This window comes from Balaenoptera musculus, chromosome 3 (assembly GCF_009873245.2).
Source record: "Balaenoptera musculus isolate JJ_BM4_2016_0621 chromosome 3, mBalMus1.pri.v3, whole genome shotgun sequence".
Classification (NCBI taxonomy): Eukaryota; Metazoa; Chordata; class Mammalia; order Artiodactyla; family Balaenopteridae; genus Balaenoptera; species Balaenoptera musculus.
The window spans coordinates 50,245,060-50,261,373 of record NC_045787.1 but is presented as its reverse complement, the minus strand read 5'-3'; the positions used below and the strand labels follow the sequence as shown (position 1 = coordinate 50,261,373).

Sequence of the window (16,314 nt, the reverse complement as noted above, 5' to 3'; positions counted from 1 at the left end):
GTAGATAAAAATATTCATGCTTTCCAAAAGCATGAGACTACACAAGATATATGCACAAAGCAAATTTGTTAAGCCAAATTTAGTGTACATTATTAAAGGTAACAATCAAATTTCTGATCATGTTCACTGAATCTACAATGTATTTTATTATTGTAAAAAGAAGACAGATTCGAGAGTTCCAATTGTTATTTTGGAAATTGAATATTACATGTTTTATAGCTGAAACAGTTTTAAACTAAAGATCTTCAGTAAAAAAGCTTTTTTGAAGCTATTCTAGAGCTTTATTAAAAAAATCACAGTACAATAAAGAAATATTTAACCTGTGTAAAAAGCAGGATATTATTTTGATCAGCTTTTGATCAGTTATATCAATACTTTAGATTTTCTGTACCTAAACATAAGAGCAAAACCAAAAACAAACAAAAAACAAGAATTTGTATTTAATACTATTCAAACCAACGTATGAATAATGTCTATACAAGTCTCATATATAGGGCCTAAACACTTTTCTTAAATGTTTTAAAGGGTATGCAATGTAAAAATGGACATTCTGTCCTGTGTACTTCTAGATATGTGCTATGGCAACATTTAAGTTTTGCTTGATGTGAAGTACTCTGTTTATTAAGGAACACTAGTTACGATCATGTTTGATTGAATTTCCTTCTCAGACAAAAGTCCTAAGTGAAACTTAATTTTATTGGCTAACTGGCCAAAGAAAGCATTAAACAACAACAACAAAACTCAACTCAGGAAGAGGGAATAAGTACCAAATGAAAATATAAGCTTGATAACTGCCCTTACCTTCACTTCTTTGTTCTGCTTGTTTTGCTGCATTTTCCACTTTCTTTTGTTTTGCTGCTAAGAGTTCCCGCTTTAATTGTCTTGCTTCTTTTCTGAGCTCTTCCCTATAAAGCAAAAACAATTATATAAGTATATAATAGACCAAAAGAGAAAGTTGTTTAGCAGAAACAACTAAATCTAGTTGTCAGGTACACTAAATCTCTAAGAAAAACAAAGTGAATAATGTAATTCATTTTGTTTCTGTGTATGTGTATTTGTGGTATGGAAACATACTTAAAGGATATATTAAAAGTTGTGATTTTCATAATAGCAATATAATATGAGTTACTATGAAATATAGCCCCCTTCAAATATATCAAACAGTTGGTAAATGATAAATGAACTATTGTTCTCCCTCTAATTTACTTGCAAATTTAACATTCTAGTTTCAGTTTAATAATTCATGGAGATTCCAAATCAAAACAAACTTTTTAATATAAATACTATTCATTAAACCTGGGCATACACAAAAACATTTGGCTTCGAAACTTGTTGAATTCCTGAACTGGCACCAATAACTACCATTTATTAAGCAATTATTATATGCTAGGAGCAGTGCTAATTTTTTTTTAACTCAATTAATTTTGAACCCATTTATATCACAATTTGCCAAATAATTTCCTCTCCTGTGAAACCTATCAGGCTGAGGTATTTTGATAATTAATACAATCATATATTAAAGGCAAATGGAGATGTAAGTTGTTGGCTTCACTGTAAGTCACTTGTTAAGTGACTGGTTTCTACAGGCCACTTTTAGGGCAGGAGATTCAAATTCAAGCCTTGGAAAAAATTATTAACTGTCCATGTCATTAACCCTGAGGGTCACTTGTGAATAGTTAAAACTATGCATTTTACATTTGTGAATGTCAGGCACCCACTCTATTTTCCACAAGCTAGAGTGGGTCACGGAGACTAAGAACATGGTAGCCCAAGGAGGCACCCCATTCTGGAATGTTCTCTAAAGATAATCAAGGTTTAGCAAAATCCTAAGTCTAAATAGTTCCCTACTGATTCAGCCTTTAGTGCTTCCTCCTAAACCCCAAATCTCATACTTTTTTACTTCTGTCCTGTATTAGAGTCACCAAACTGATAGGTCTTGCAATGTGCATGACTCAGTTCTTTTCACCTTTTTTCCATATCAAACACACACAGCTTGGCCTCCAAGGTCCTCAATTCTGAAACTTCCCTCTCTGATCAAAATCCACTATGTTTTTAGCTTTCTCAGCCTTTCATTCCTACTAAACTTATGCTCACTCTTTTAATAATGAAAGCCAACTCCTTAATCGTAGTTCACAGTCCACCAGTCTTATTCTAACCCAGTCGTCTCTCTATCCATTCTGGATGCTATGGTCAGTCATTTCACTGATGTCCTCACTGGAACCCTTAATTTTCTTGATTTGTTTGGCCTGATGGATACATCATAATCACCTAGAAGAACTTGTTAAAACATGTTTGGGGAGACACAACTCCAGAAAATATTATTTCTTTAGATGTGAGATGTTGCCTAGGAATTCGCTCCTGTGACAAGTTACCCAGGTGACTCCAACATGAACTCAGGTTTGGGACCCAATGCATTAGGACCTTACTATAGAAATTATCTTCTCTTTCTTATAACTTCAAGCACTCCTACTTCACTAAAATCCTTTCATTCAGCCAACAGCATGCTCAAATTTCCCTGTACTCTGCTCCAATCAAGAGATTGCTATCTTTACAAGTGAACTCCTCGCTTGAAAGAATAGTTTATATACAGAGTCTAATTCATCAACCTCTAACTTCTTAATCTCTTGCAATCTATCCTTCTTATACTCTATTGAAACTGCTTCTATATCAATCAAATTCAATGTCTTATACTCTATTGAAACTGCTTCTGTATCAATCAAATTCAATGTCCTTTTCTCAGTCCTCCTCTTCCTCTTTGGCCTTTCTATCATTCAATGATAAGAACTACTTCTTTCTGAAATTCTATCAGACTGTGTACCACTTTAGAGTCTTGATTCTCTAATTCTCCTCTGAATTACTCTTTCTCTTCTCATCCTATAATTGTTGGCATTTTTCTCATTTCTATACCCTGTACGCCAGCATTTTTATCTAATCTTATAACATAAGCTATCACTTTTATAATGGGTTATTTCCAAATCTAGACATTTTGCCCTACATTTCTAACTATCTATTACAAATCTCTGTGTACATTAGTGCTGTCCAACAGAAATATAAGGTAAGATACATATACAATTTTAAGTTTCCTAGCAGCCACATTAAAAAAAAAATGGTGAAAAGAAATGGGTTAAATTAATTTTAAAAACATATTTTATTTAACTCAATAACTCAAAATATCCAAGATATTATTATTTCAACATGCAACCAATATGAGAATATTAATATTTTACATTCTTTTTTTGGGTACTAACTCTTCCAAATGCAGTGTATATTTAACACTTACAGGACATCTCAATTCAAACTAGCCACATGTCAAGGGCTTAGATCCAGATGGATGCTTGAGGCTAGATGTCACAAGAATTACAAACTCTCTATGTCAAAACTCCAAGCCATCTCCTTCCTGGCCAAATCTGTCCTTTCTCCTGAAGTCCCTATTTGACCGTGAAACCATTTTCCTCCTAATGACCAAACTCTGAACTTCCCCTGGGACTGTTCACCCTCCCTTTCACTGAATCACCGTAGAGGTATGTCATCTTCCAATCTCTCTCACATGTAACTGCTCCTCTTGACTCTCATCATCAATGCCTAGTTTAGGCTCTCAGGATCTATTTCTCTGATAAATGTAATTACTTCCTATCTCTTGACGTTATGTGAAAACAGAGAATAGCAACCACATCTTTGCTCCATCCACTAAACACCCTTATCTTTTTATTATACTAGTTTAAAAAATGTTTACTTTGGTAAGTAATTCAGGAAACTCAGATGATATTTTCTGAAGATTAAGGCCTTGAGGGGAATATTATTTTGAAAGTTGAAGAAGAAATGCTACATGATGGCTGAACAAAACTAGTTATTAGAGTGATCTGAAGTATGCAAAGAATGAGAGGCAATGAGAGTATAACTATTGTAGAGTCAGTAGAGCACAGTCATTAAAAAGATTAACTTAGGGTTCAGAAAGTCCTGACTTAAAAGCCAACTCCATTACTTATTGTCTGGGAGACCTAACAACAATTATTTAACTTCTCTGAGTCTCAGCTTCCTCAACTATAAAATCAGAGTAAGGTATCTGAAATATTGGGCATTCAATACATGTTCAACAAATGATGATGGCTATTATTATTCACATCTTATGTTCAAAACAGTACTACAGTTAAGGGCTGTTTGTCAAGTAGGAATATTTCCTTATTATATTATTTATTATAAACGAATGTTACCTCTACTCCATATGGAGATCAACCCTGTTTGTAATTTTTAAAAAGGGCAATGAATGTGTAATGCCAGCTTCTAAAAATTTATCCTTAAATAGTAAAAGATTTAGATACACTATTGAAGTAGCCATAATAATATACAGACTGAACAATGATGAATAAGAACTCAAAAAAGACAAAGTGAGACAGAGAAGGTTTAGGTATTTACAGATTATTAAAGTACGTTTTCATTATACTGAATTTTTCAAGTAATTAAAAATTTACAACATTGTCAAAATCTTTCAGATTATTCAAACAACACCATTTGTTAGTACTTGTGGAATCCATAACTCTTGGAATGAAGTGCAAGTTTTTAACCTAGTCTTTAGATCACAGTCCAGTTTTAGGGTTCCCAATCTTACATTCTCTGGAATATAATTTTATCCATTGGTAATAGAATATATTTGAATCTGTTAAAATGAGAATGAAAATTGTAAGCCTGGAGTATATGTCACCTTATACTGCTTACAAAGCAATCATACAAACTATGGGCTTGCTTGAGTCTAGGAAGCATCTTTTTGGCTCCCTCAAAACCTAGTTTCTACTTGTACGGTAAAAGAAATAGCTTCTATAAGCTACTATTAACTCTAAGCTAATTAATTTTTTCCTAATAGGTAGGTCTCTAATTTGGATTCATTTGAATTTTAACATGGTTTGTATGATGTCACCATTATCCATCAAATAATTCTGCATTGTATATATTTTTAATCTGGTAAATCTGTAGTATACTCTCTTCCAATGAAAAAAAGAATTCCTTAAAAACATCATCCCAATAAAATATCAGGAGCCTAGAAACTATAGTAGCCTTTATATACTTAGTAATAGCAAAGAAATTACTAATTCATTCAGCAGTTTCTGGAGCATCTAATATCTGTACTGTACCATTCTGAGTGATGACACAGAAATCAAGATGAATAAGGAGGGAAAGGAATCTAACTTTGTTAGGTTCTTTAAATCAGTTACCTCCCTTACCACTTAATCTTCTCAATAACCTGTGATATAGGCATTTTATAGGGAAGAAGGCTGAGGCTTAAGGAGCTTAAATACTAAGCCTGAAGTCACACAATCTATCAGAAAGTGAAAGAGCTAGAAACTGAAAATGAGATTGTCTGAATTCTAAGTCTATGCTCTTTTCATTATGGTATAACTGAAACCTTGAGAAAGTCTCCAAGGAGCCTAAATTCCAAGGAGAGAGATAAATCATGTACATAAATAATAATAACAGTACATAATAGAAAGCAATAACTGCCATGACAAAGAAATGACTGAAGCATTTTGAAATTCTGAGGAAAGAATACTATACACCAAATAAGGGATGGCTTCATAGAGGAGGCATTTGAAGTGGACCCCGAAAGATGAGTAGAAGTTGGCCAAGAGGAGATACAATGAAAGGCATCCAAGCAGTGTGTCTTAAAGACGGGAGATGGTAAAACATAGGGTGCATGTTAAAACATTATGCTATACCATAGATGACTTAAAGGGGGACGGGGACTAGAAACAAAAGATAGAGCTAGGAAGAGAGCCTGGGGCAAAGTCTAAATGCTAGGTATTTGTGAGGAGCCCAGGTGAGAATGTTGTCCTTCCATTTTTTCCACATCTTTGAGCGTCCATTTCTTTTTTTTTTTTTTACAACCAATTTCTCAGTGGCTCTTGTCTTCATTGTATCCACTATCCACCTATTTTAATACCTTACCAGTAACCCACACATTCCTTAAACTGCTGTCCTAGAAGAAGTACCTTCTTCACAAACTTCAGTGGCTTCCCTTTAGATCATAACTTAGACCTTCAGAAGAATCCAACTTTGTTGACCCCTGACCTCTAACCTTTTGCAACCTCAGACCTAGTGCCATGCTTGATCTCGTTCTACCTTTTGGATATTCTTTCTGTTTCCACTGGCTTTTACTCTTCCACCTCCTGCTTCTCAAATTTAGGTGCTTCTTAGTAGCCTAGTCTCAACCCTCTCTTTTTTTCTTCTCTTCTTTAGAAATTTCATCCATGTTCAGGATTTCAATTCTATTTTCTTAATTCAGTCAAAGTGTAAAAGCCAGATCGTTAGCCTATGCTCTTTACACATTTCCACTTTCAAGCTTAAATTCACATTTCCAACTGCCAGATGGATACTTCAATTAGTATCCCACAAATGCATCAAATTTACCAAGTCAGATTGATCATTTTGGCTACTCAAAAAACACCACCTCATTTTCTCTCTCCTTTCTTTGATAAGCCACCAGAACGCTGGTCGTCAGGCCCATCTTCTAGTACTGCTCTCTTACTCTCTACAGCTATTCAGTAGCCACATTCTTCCTCCTTTACAAAGCCTCTTCCTTTCTGTGGTTAGTGACAGCCGTTTAGGCTTTCGTGACTTCACTATGACCACAGTCTCCTACTTGGTCTACGTGCTTCTGGTCTGACCTTTCTTCCATTCATTTTGCACACTTAGGCCAAATCCTACAATTCTACTCCCTAATCTTTTTAACTCCCTAAGTCCTATTGAATTGTGCACTAATTTCTTTCCCAAGCATTCAAGTCCCTCTTACGAGCTACCTTCAAACTGCTTTTTCAACTTTATCTATCACAGTATCGTCTACGGTTACTCTAAATTTCAGCCAAAACACACTAGTCATAATTACCTTGGCAAACTTTGAGCTTCAGCACATACATGCCTTTGTTCATGCCATGTCCATTACCTAAAATTGTCTTTTCTCCCTATTACTGCCAATTAAAGTCTTCCTCATTTTTCAAGGCTTCATGGAGAAAGTGGCACTAGAGCACAGCTTTGGGGCAAAGTTTTCAAGCTCACTGTACCTCAGTTTTCTCATCTGTAAATTCTGACTATATTCAGCCTATTATTATAACAAAGCTGATGCAAAGATTAAGGATTAAAATGAGTTAAGAGCACTATTAGGTGCTTAGAAGGCAGTTTTTTTTTTTTAAATAAAATATACTACAACCAACTCATGACTATTAAATTACATAAGCAATTTAAAGAATTAAAACTTTAAATAAAAATCAATCATTTTAAGTAAAATGATACTAGTTACTATACTATTAAAGATACATACTCTAATCTCATTGATGGGTTGTTTTATCTTCTTATGGCCAATGTCCATTCCAAAAGAGTAAATACAACTTTTGTATAAAAAAAGGAGACATGTTTATCAGAACACCTAGACCCAACATCATTATATGGTCACAGGAAAGCGACTAATCCTCCTTTGCCTCAGTTTTATCATCACCTAAGAACAGTCTGAGGAAGGTGTAAATTAATATTTCTAAAATGCATAATCACAATTACAAATGTAAAAAGTGATTATACTCTGCAGATCATTCTATTTCAAATCCTCTGGATTTAGGATCTTAAAGTCCATAATCTAAGGAAATGGCGAGATGCTGAATATAGTCTTCACCTTAGACACAAAGAAGTTGAAGTATAGAGATGGTAACAGTTTTTTTTTCAATATTGCCTAAGTCAGTAACAATACTGTAAATATGATACAGACATCCTAATTCTTTATGCAGTTTTTCACTTAATGTGCTTACTACACACTGAATGAAAAGTACATTTAGACTTGAGTACCTTATTTTTAAGCTGAACAACAGAAGACACTATGAATAAGTAACTACGCAGGAAAGTTTTTATACCTACAGTATATTTATATTTTTATCGGACTGTTTATAGTACCTTATAAAAGTTAAAAATCTTGCAATTTTTTTTTAATCGTACAGCTTTTCAACTTGAGATTGAGGATTTAAAATGTCAGCGACAAGTATCCTGCATGATTTTCAGTCAGTTTTTATTTTTTCCCAGATGCTTTTCTCATTTTCTCCAGTTTCCAGGAATGTGCCTTAGGAAAATTTTGAGTTATATCTGTTCTTTTTTCTTATGGCATGAGAAATATTATCTTAATATAAGGGTGGTGAACTCAAACACTGACTTCCTCTAACATTCACCTTCAAAAAGAAAAAAAGGTAAAGTTATCAAGACCTGAGTATTTGACATGCTTTTGAAGAGAACTTTAATCTACAAAAATGAAATGGACTATGTATACATATCTCCTTAATACATACGATGGTAAATGAATTTGCTTAGAGACTTTGTTAAGCAAGCTGACAGCTAAACACATGTCCATTACAGATCACTGCTTCTTGGACCATGGATGTAGTACTTGCAGTTAGCTTAAGCCTGCTATTTCCCAACATCTGATAAGAATTCATAACACATGGAAATGATTGCAAGCCAAACAGTACAGCCTTCATGGTTTTTAGTCTGTCGCTTTAATCACAAAGATACCAAATCTGTTTGTAATGAAACAACAGCTTGGCTGTTGATGAAATCATAAAATAGCCGTAATAAGAGCCCATAATAAGTATTAAAACTAAAAATGTATGGCACGATTTTTAGTATGGTATCATCAGCAGGAGCAGAGATGCAGGTTAAACATGTATCAGGAAAGTATTTCAGTATGCTATAGTTTATACATTAATTTTGAAAATATATACAGGAAATAAAAAAACAAATTAAATCATGGAACCCCTGATTTGTGTGTTCAAACTCTGTTCTACCTATTATTAGCAGTATGGTCTTAGACAACTAAGTTAACCAATCTAAGTCTGTTTTCTCATCTTGAAATGAGAATAAAAGTAAGGTTGTAAGGAAGAAACATGATTCCATGGAAATTACTTAGTGTACTTAACATGGTGCTTGGCCCAAATATGTGCTCAACGTGAGTTTGCTTCTTCTATTATTATCATTATTGTTCTCTCCAGCACCAACACTACTTCTATTCTTACTATTTACAGAATCAATTACTGACAAAATGAGACCTCAGGCTAACTAAAGAGATCAAAAAGGCAAACCCTTCCATTTTTCTCATGGATGCATAGATTTCAAATCTTACCGATAAGTTTTTCTGTTTGATGTACTGCTTGGATTAAATATCATATACTATGAAAATAAGAAATATAACAGTAGAAAAAAAACCCTACAAATTACAAAATTCTTATACCTTAATTCTGGTCACTAAACACTTGGAATGGAATTGCTTATTTTCATTCATTATAGTCCAGTTGAGAAGGTAAGGAGTAAATAAGTCAACAAGGAAATGTATATATATATATATATATGTGTATATATATATATATATATATATATACACATATATATATACACATTTATAATTTCTAAGAGGAAGATTAACAGAGAACCTATATTATTTTATCTAAGTGATCTTGGAAGCATCTATCAGGAGATAAAATTTAATATGAGAGATAATGTTCCACATGTCCTTTATATTGTTACATCAATATGTAGGAAAAGAAAGACTATAATCCCTACCCATAAGTACACAATCCCTATCCATAAGTACACTGAAATTTGAAAAGAAGGAAGAATTTAAATGCACCTGCATCTGGCCTTTAGAGTTACAATCTTACTCCTTTCATATGGAAGATCACATTTATTTTTAAATAAAAAGTTGAGACGTTTGATATAGATTGTCATTAATCTTTGCAAGACCTCCTTCAAATCTTAGAAAATCTTATTGTCTTTTCCAAAACAGACTAAAGAGTAAATCCTGCACCAAACCATAAAATATCCATGATAACCATAGGTGATATTGTTATTTTCTCTAAACACCAAGTAATAAGTTCTGAATCAAACATGTTATTTCACAGCAAGAACTTGGCTTAGCTGATATTTGACAGAAGTGGAGTAAATCTGTTGTGGCAGAAATTCGGTCTTTAGCCATATGTCTATTCCATAATCCAACTTTACAAAATGATATTAACTCAATATGAAAAACAAATGAGATTTCCAATTCCAGTAAGGCAGCATACCAGGTAAAACCCAAAAACTCTCTTACAAATACCTAGGAGTGCTGAATAAAGTACATTAAAAAAAAAAAAACCTTTAAATGCATAGCTTAGCTCACTAAAAACACGCATATCTGAAAAAATGCATAGCTTAGCTCACTAAAAACATGCATATATGAAAACACGCATAACACAGGATGCAAAACACAGAGAGAAAAACATCAACAACTATGAGAGATTAAAAGACATGGAAGACAGAGTGAGAAGGTCCACCACATGTATAAGTGGAATTGCAGAAAGAGAAAATAGAGAGAATGAAATGGAGACAATAATGTCTGAGAATTTTCCAAAACTGATAAAAAACATTAGTCTTCAGATTCAGGAAGCTCAATAAATTCAAGCAGGATAAACAAAAGGAAAATCCAAATGTAGACATATCATAGTCAAAATGCAGAGCACCATAAAACAACCAGCAGAAATTAATAAGGATAAATCACTTCAAATTAAGTTCACCTTTTTCTTTGACAGAGAAAGTAGACTGCCATATTGTGAGAATAAAGTAGTCATGGACTTATGCAACATAAGACATAAATGATGTCTTTCATTACAGCCATTAAAGCAGAGAACAAATAATGCCTGGCTGCTTAAGCAAAAATGATTATGAATTAGTCCTTACTAGTGCAATTATTCCGAGAATGCTAAATAACAGGTCAAAGTTAGTTTTGAGATATATTTCTACTAAGATACTGTACACTAGGTCCTTACCATATTTTGGCATATGATGCTGCATTGAATATAAAGTAGAAGACAAACCAATTACAGGTAGAGGGTATATGAATGGGTCCAGGAGGTAGGAGGAGTAACAGCAGCAGCAAGAAAGAAAAAGACAGTGAGGCATTTAGTTGACAGCACAATCTGAGTCAACACTGTGATGTGACTGTCAAAAAATGTGTATGGTCATTAGGTCTCATTAAGAGAAGTACAGTATTCCCAACATGTGTATGTTACACCTTTTGTAATTGTTCCGCAGTCCTTGGAAGTTCTGTTCTGTTTGTTCAGTCTTTGTTCTCTTCACTTTTCAGTTTTTAAGGATTCTATTGAAATATCCTCTAGCTCAGAGATTCTTTCCTCTGAGTCCAGTCTGCTAATAAGCCCATCAAAGGCATTCTTCATTTCTCTTACAGTGTTTTTGATCTGTAGCATTTCTTTTGCTTCTTTCTTAAGATTTTCATGTCTCTGCTAACACTGCCTATCTGTTCTTTCATGCTGTCTACTTTATCCATTAGAGCCCTTAGCATATTAATCATAGTTGTTTCAAATTCCCAGTCTGATAATTCCAACACCCCTGCCATGTCTGGTTCTGATGTTTGCTTTATCTCTTCAAATTGTGTTTTGCCTTTTGGTATGCCTTATAATTTTTTCTTGATAGCCAGATATTATGTACTGGTAAAAGGTACTGCTGTAAATAGGACTTTAGTAATGTGGTAGTGAGGTATGGGGAAAGGGGATGTGTCCTATGGTCCTATGATTAGGCCTCAAGTCTTTTAGTGATACTATGCCTCTGGGCTGTGAACTTCACAAATGTTTCTCAGGTTTTTTCTCCTCCCTTAGGTGGGGGCAGGATGGTTAGAATGGGCTGCATTTGGGTGTTTCAATTCTCCAACATGGAGGGTTAGAGCCAGCTGAAGTTGGTTATTTCCCTTCTCCCAGGTCCATTAAGCTCTGATAACCCACAGCAGGTTGAGCTCTGGGTAACTGGTTTCCCCTGAAGGAAAACAAAAAGAACAGAGTGCTCTGGCATAAGTCAAAATGGTTCCTTTTCCTCTCCCCCTGAAGGAAGTAGTAGGGGATTTATTTCTGTGAGATTTACTGTGAGAACCTAGTTAAGCTCTCAGAGGTAAATCTCACAATATTGTGGGGCTCCCCCCTATGACCGGGTGTCCCTGGAGTTTTTAACTCTCAAACTTAGCCACACTGAGTGTCCAGCAACTTGTCAATTATAGTTCAGGTTTCCTATCCCAGCACTGGTTCCCATGCAATTTCTGCTTGTCCTCAGATAAACTAAACTCCCTGTATTCACCTGTCTGTCCCTCCATCTTGGGGGGCAGCGGTTTGCCCTGTGTCCTCACATCTCTTAGTGATCCAAGAAGAGAGAAAAGCAAGGTTAAACAGATAATTTTATTAAAAGAGAATATTATATTTTATTTTACTTGAATGTAACACAAAAATACTAAATGGAAGTAGACCAAGAAATTTCTAATTTTTATGTTTCTTTGTCTCAAGAGGTTTCCTAAGAAATTTCTCCATTTTATGAAAAAATGTTATGAAAATATTAAGAGAATGGAGTCACTTTTTGAAACTACATGATTTATTTTTCGTTTATACTGATTAAACTGCCCTAAAGGTTGAGGAAATTAGTACACTTGACATTTTTTCCACCTTTTCCTTCCTTCATTTTCCAATTTGGGTTATATTAGTGTTTTTAAATTGTCAATGTCCACAGCATCTATGCACAAAATTTTCACAGTTGTGCAGTCTTAGTTTTCTATTTAAATGAATTCATTGTTCACCACCATCTCTTTTACCCCAGTACTTCTCTCTGGTCCTGAGTTCAAGAGATGGTTGGAATAATGTTCACTTACTGTTAATGATAGTTATTTCTGGATGTTTTCAGTTGAGTTTTCATTTTGGGTTTCCTATTTTCTTCTCTCTCAGATATACTGCCTTAATTTTTTATGGCATCGTTTTTACAAAAAACTAAAGTCACTAAAGAAAATTCAGTGAGCTACATTTATCACAGTATCTGACACTGTGAGTATGCTCTGTAGTATATGCTAAATAAAAATAGGCATAAATTAAAGGAGAAATGGTATCAGAATACTAATCCTGGAAACCACCAGAGGGAGGTGTGCGAGCTAGGAAAGAGGAGAAATTTTGTGAGAAGAAAGACATCTCAAATGTAGCACATAGGATAAAAATCACTAAGAAAACGACATCAGATAAAATAATGTCTACCTAAAAAGGATGAGGTCGTTTTTGTGAGGGTCGTAGTTACTCAGTGACAGAAAAGCATTATGTAAATTATTTATTAAAGATTTACTACTTCTCACAGTATTCTTGCCTTGTTAAGTTTGCTTTCATGACATCAAAATGATTTCAACATTATGTAAAAGAAAGAAAACATAAACAAATGATTTTAAGTACAGTACATGGTATGGATTATATAAGGAAAAGAAATTGAGGCAAAAGTTTTTCTGGCATTCATCTAGACTTTTATCAGTATGGATTAGAATTATATAAATTGGCTTCTAGAGAACCATTAAGTTTTCTACAGTGTTTTACAAATGGAGTTGCATGTAGATGTTCCTCTTAAATCACTGAAACTTTTCACATTTTAAGTTTAGGGACTACTGTCCCTGCCTTTCTTATCCAATGCATGCAGAGATGTTGAGGTCCCTCCTTCATCTACAAGCCCACTTCACATGCCTCCTGAACCATTTATGATGAAGACAAAAAGTATATTATGAGCTTCTATTACACTCAAGAATGAGTCACTCTGTTTTAGGTCTATAATCAAGTACACCTAAGTGTAGCCTTTCTGATAATAACTATAAGATGATGGTGGTGGTGATGATGATGACCACGATGATGATGATATTACTAATGTACCCTGTTTTTCTAACCCTAAGTTCAGACTCTCCTCACTGCATGGGTGGGAGTTCCCAAGTCCTCCGGGAAGTACTTTGTGTGTTTTTTCAGGAGAGAAGAACCATTAGATAAATGATGCTTTTGCTTACCTGACTTTGAAAATTGCCCTTCCTTACTGCCTTGTATAATTGGCAAGCTTGTACTCTTCTGGTACAGATGCCTTCCTAAATCAAGCTCACCATATCCTTTTGACCTTGGGGCTGTGGTTTGCTTGACTTCAAATCACTCTCCGAACTAGAGCCAGGATAATTTTTTAAAGTTCAAATTTGATCTCATTGCTTCCTTGCTACACAGCACCCCTTAATTCTCAAAGTCCATATTCATTAACTCCACTACAAGGTTTTTCATGATTTCAGATCTGTTTTATTATTCAGCTCTAGCTCTGGTGCCTCACTCCCTTTGTGCATTCCACATATTCTAAAATCCTATTAGTTCGTAGAACGTGTCATAATCTTTGACACCTACTCCTCATGGCCTAAAATATTCGTCCCTCTTACAACCTTCCTCCACATACATTTATCCTCAGATCTCAGCTTTCATGTCACTTTCCCCACAAAGACTTCTGAACTCCTGATACTGGTACACAAGCTCCCTATATTTATCCTTACTGTCACACTTACCATATCATATTTTAACTGCCTGTTACTTCTTTGTAATCTCCATTAGTCCAATAAAACTGAGTCACTTCACTTTTTTTTTTTTTAAATAAATTTACTTATTTATTTATTTTTGGCTGCATTGGGTCTTCGTTGCTGCATGGGGGCTTTAGTTGCGGTGAGCAGGGGCTAACGCTTTGTTGCGGTGTGCGGGCTTCTCATTGCGGTGGTTTCTCTTGTTGTGAAGCACGGGCTCTAGGCATGTGGGCTTCAGTAGTTGTGGCACACGGGCTCACTAGTTGTGGCTCGCAGGCTCTAGAGCGCAGGCTCAGTAGTTGTGGTGCACAGGCTTAGTTGCTCTGGGGCATGTGAGATCTTCCCAGACCAGGCCTCGAACCCGTGTCCCCTGCATTGGCAGGAGGATTCTTAATCACTGCACCACCAGGGAAGTCCAAATCACTTCACTTTTACAACCCTAATAACTAGCACAGAATCTGACACATAAGCAGTATTCAGCATTCAGTAAATATGTCAAATTGAACTAAATTGCTGGTGGCGCTAATTTTTCTTCTAAATTGCCTAGCGTGGCAATTTTTCTTCATTCTGGTAGGTGAAAAAAGTACATTTAACACTAAAAAATAATTCCTTTCTCTTAATCACTGACAACATGTATCAATACTAAATGTATGTACCCTGAGCTCAGCAATTCCAGGCATTCATCCTAAGGACTGCAAAGTGTTCAAGCACCTGGACAAGTGCAAAAAAAAGAATGTGCTGGCTGTTTATTATAACACCGTTAAAAATGGGAAATATCTATTTAAAATAATTACACTATAAAATATAGATTACATAATAGAGACAAAGTATCATTCAATTTATATAAAACCATGTGTTTGTGTGTGCATGCCAACACACAAAAACAAAAACAGAGAAAGATTTGAAAGTAAGTTTACTGAATGAAAACAATGATTAGCTCTGTAGAGTGTAATACCATGTGACTTAATGATTTTATAAACTCTCAATGCGGATTCTAAAGATAAACCTATTTCTGTTTAGAAAAAGAAAAGTTTCTTTTTCAGGGGGAATATTTTTAATAATTTTCCCTGAATATCTTTGGTAAGTATTATGATTTAATGTTCCTTCCCTGACCTTCTTTAAAATAAAAAAAATTTAAAATTATAACTAAGAAGTTAAATTTAATCAACTGAAACTTCTCTGATGTCCAGCACACTTCATGCATCATTTTTACCAATTTAAGAATCCATTTGTTAGAACTTTTTGATTTCACAACAGTCTCACTGCATAATCTCAAATGTCTTAGAGCTTATTAATAGAGTATGTTAGTCAAGAAGAGAAGAGAGAGTGTGGCATATTTGAATGCTTACACAATGTTTAGATTTTCCTATTTGCAAGACAAATTCTATCAGGGTATATTATGATTTGTACTAAGTTTACTATCACAATGGCAGTTCTGAGACTTTAAGAAAAGGTTTCTTAAAATTTCCATTGTAATTTTATTTTCCGTCACTATGTATAAATAAACTTAATGTACGAATTTGATAAAATCACAAACCCAAATTAGTCAAAAACTTTTTGCTCAAATTTGATCTCACCTCTCAAAACTAAAAACTTTGGGACCTACACTGAGATATGCTTTTGTTCCACAGCCACTATGCCACTAAGAGGGTGTTTTGGAGGATGAACATAGACCTTTACATTTTTTTAAAGCTTCTTTCCTATCCTAAGAGCCATGGGGGCAGGGAATGGGGGGAAAAGCAAGGAGACAAGACAATAAGGGGAGAAGAGGAAAGATTTTATAATGTTTTTAACAGTAAACAGTAAAGCTCTAAATTTAGAGAAAAAACCCTCACTAGTTTTCTTTCCTCTCTAGGTACATAACATACACAGTACAGCATGAAAGTATTATGGATACAATAGGCACTGAGCCACAGCAG

The 16,314-nt window shown here is 34.6% G+C and overlaps 1 protein-coding gene across 2 annotated transcripts in view; it reads right to left on the bottom strand.

The window, feature by feature from the left end:
- CWC27 (CWC27 spliceosome associated cyclophilin) overlaps positions 1–16,314 on the bottom strand; it is a 228,681-nt gene that overhangs the window by 113,905 nt on the left and 98,462 nt on the right. For both annotated transcript variants that reach the window (XM_036846973.1, XM_036846975.1), the window contains one exon: positions 802–905. In XM_036846973.1, the coding sequence (XP_036702868.1) occupies positions 802–905 (104 nt within the window). The remainder of the gene's footprint in view (positions 1–801; positions 906–16,314) is intronic.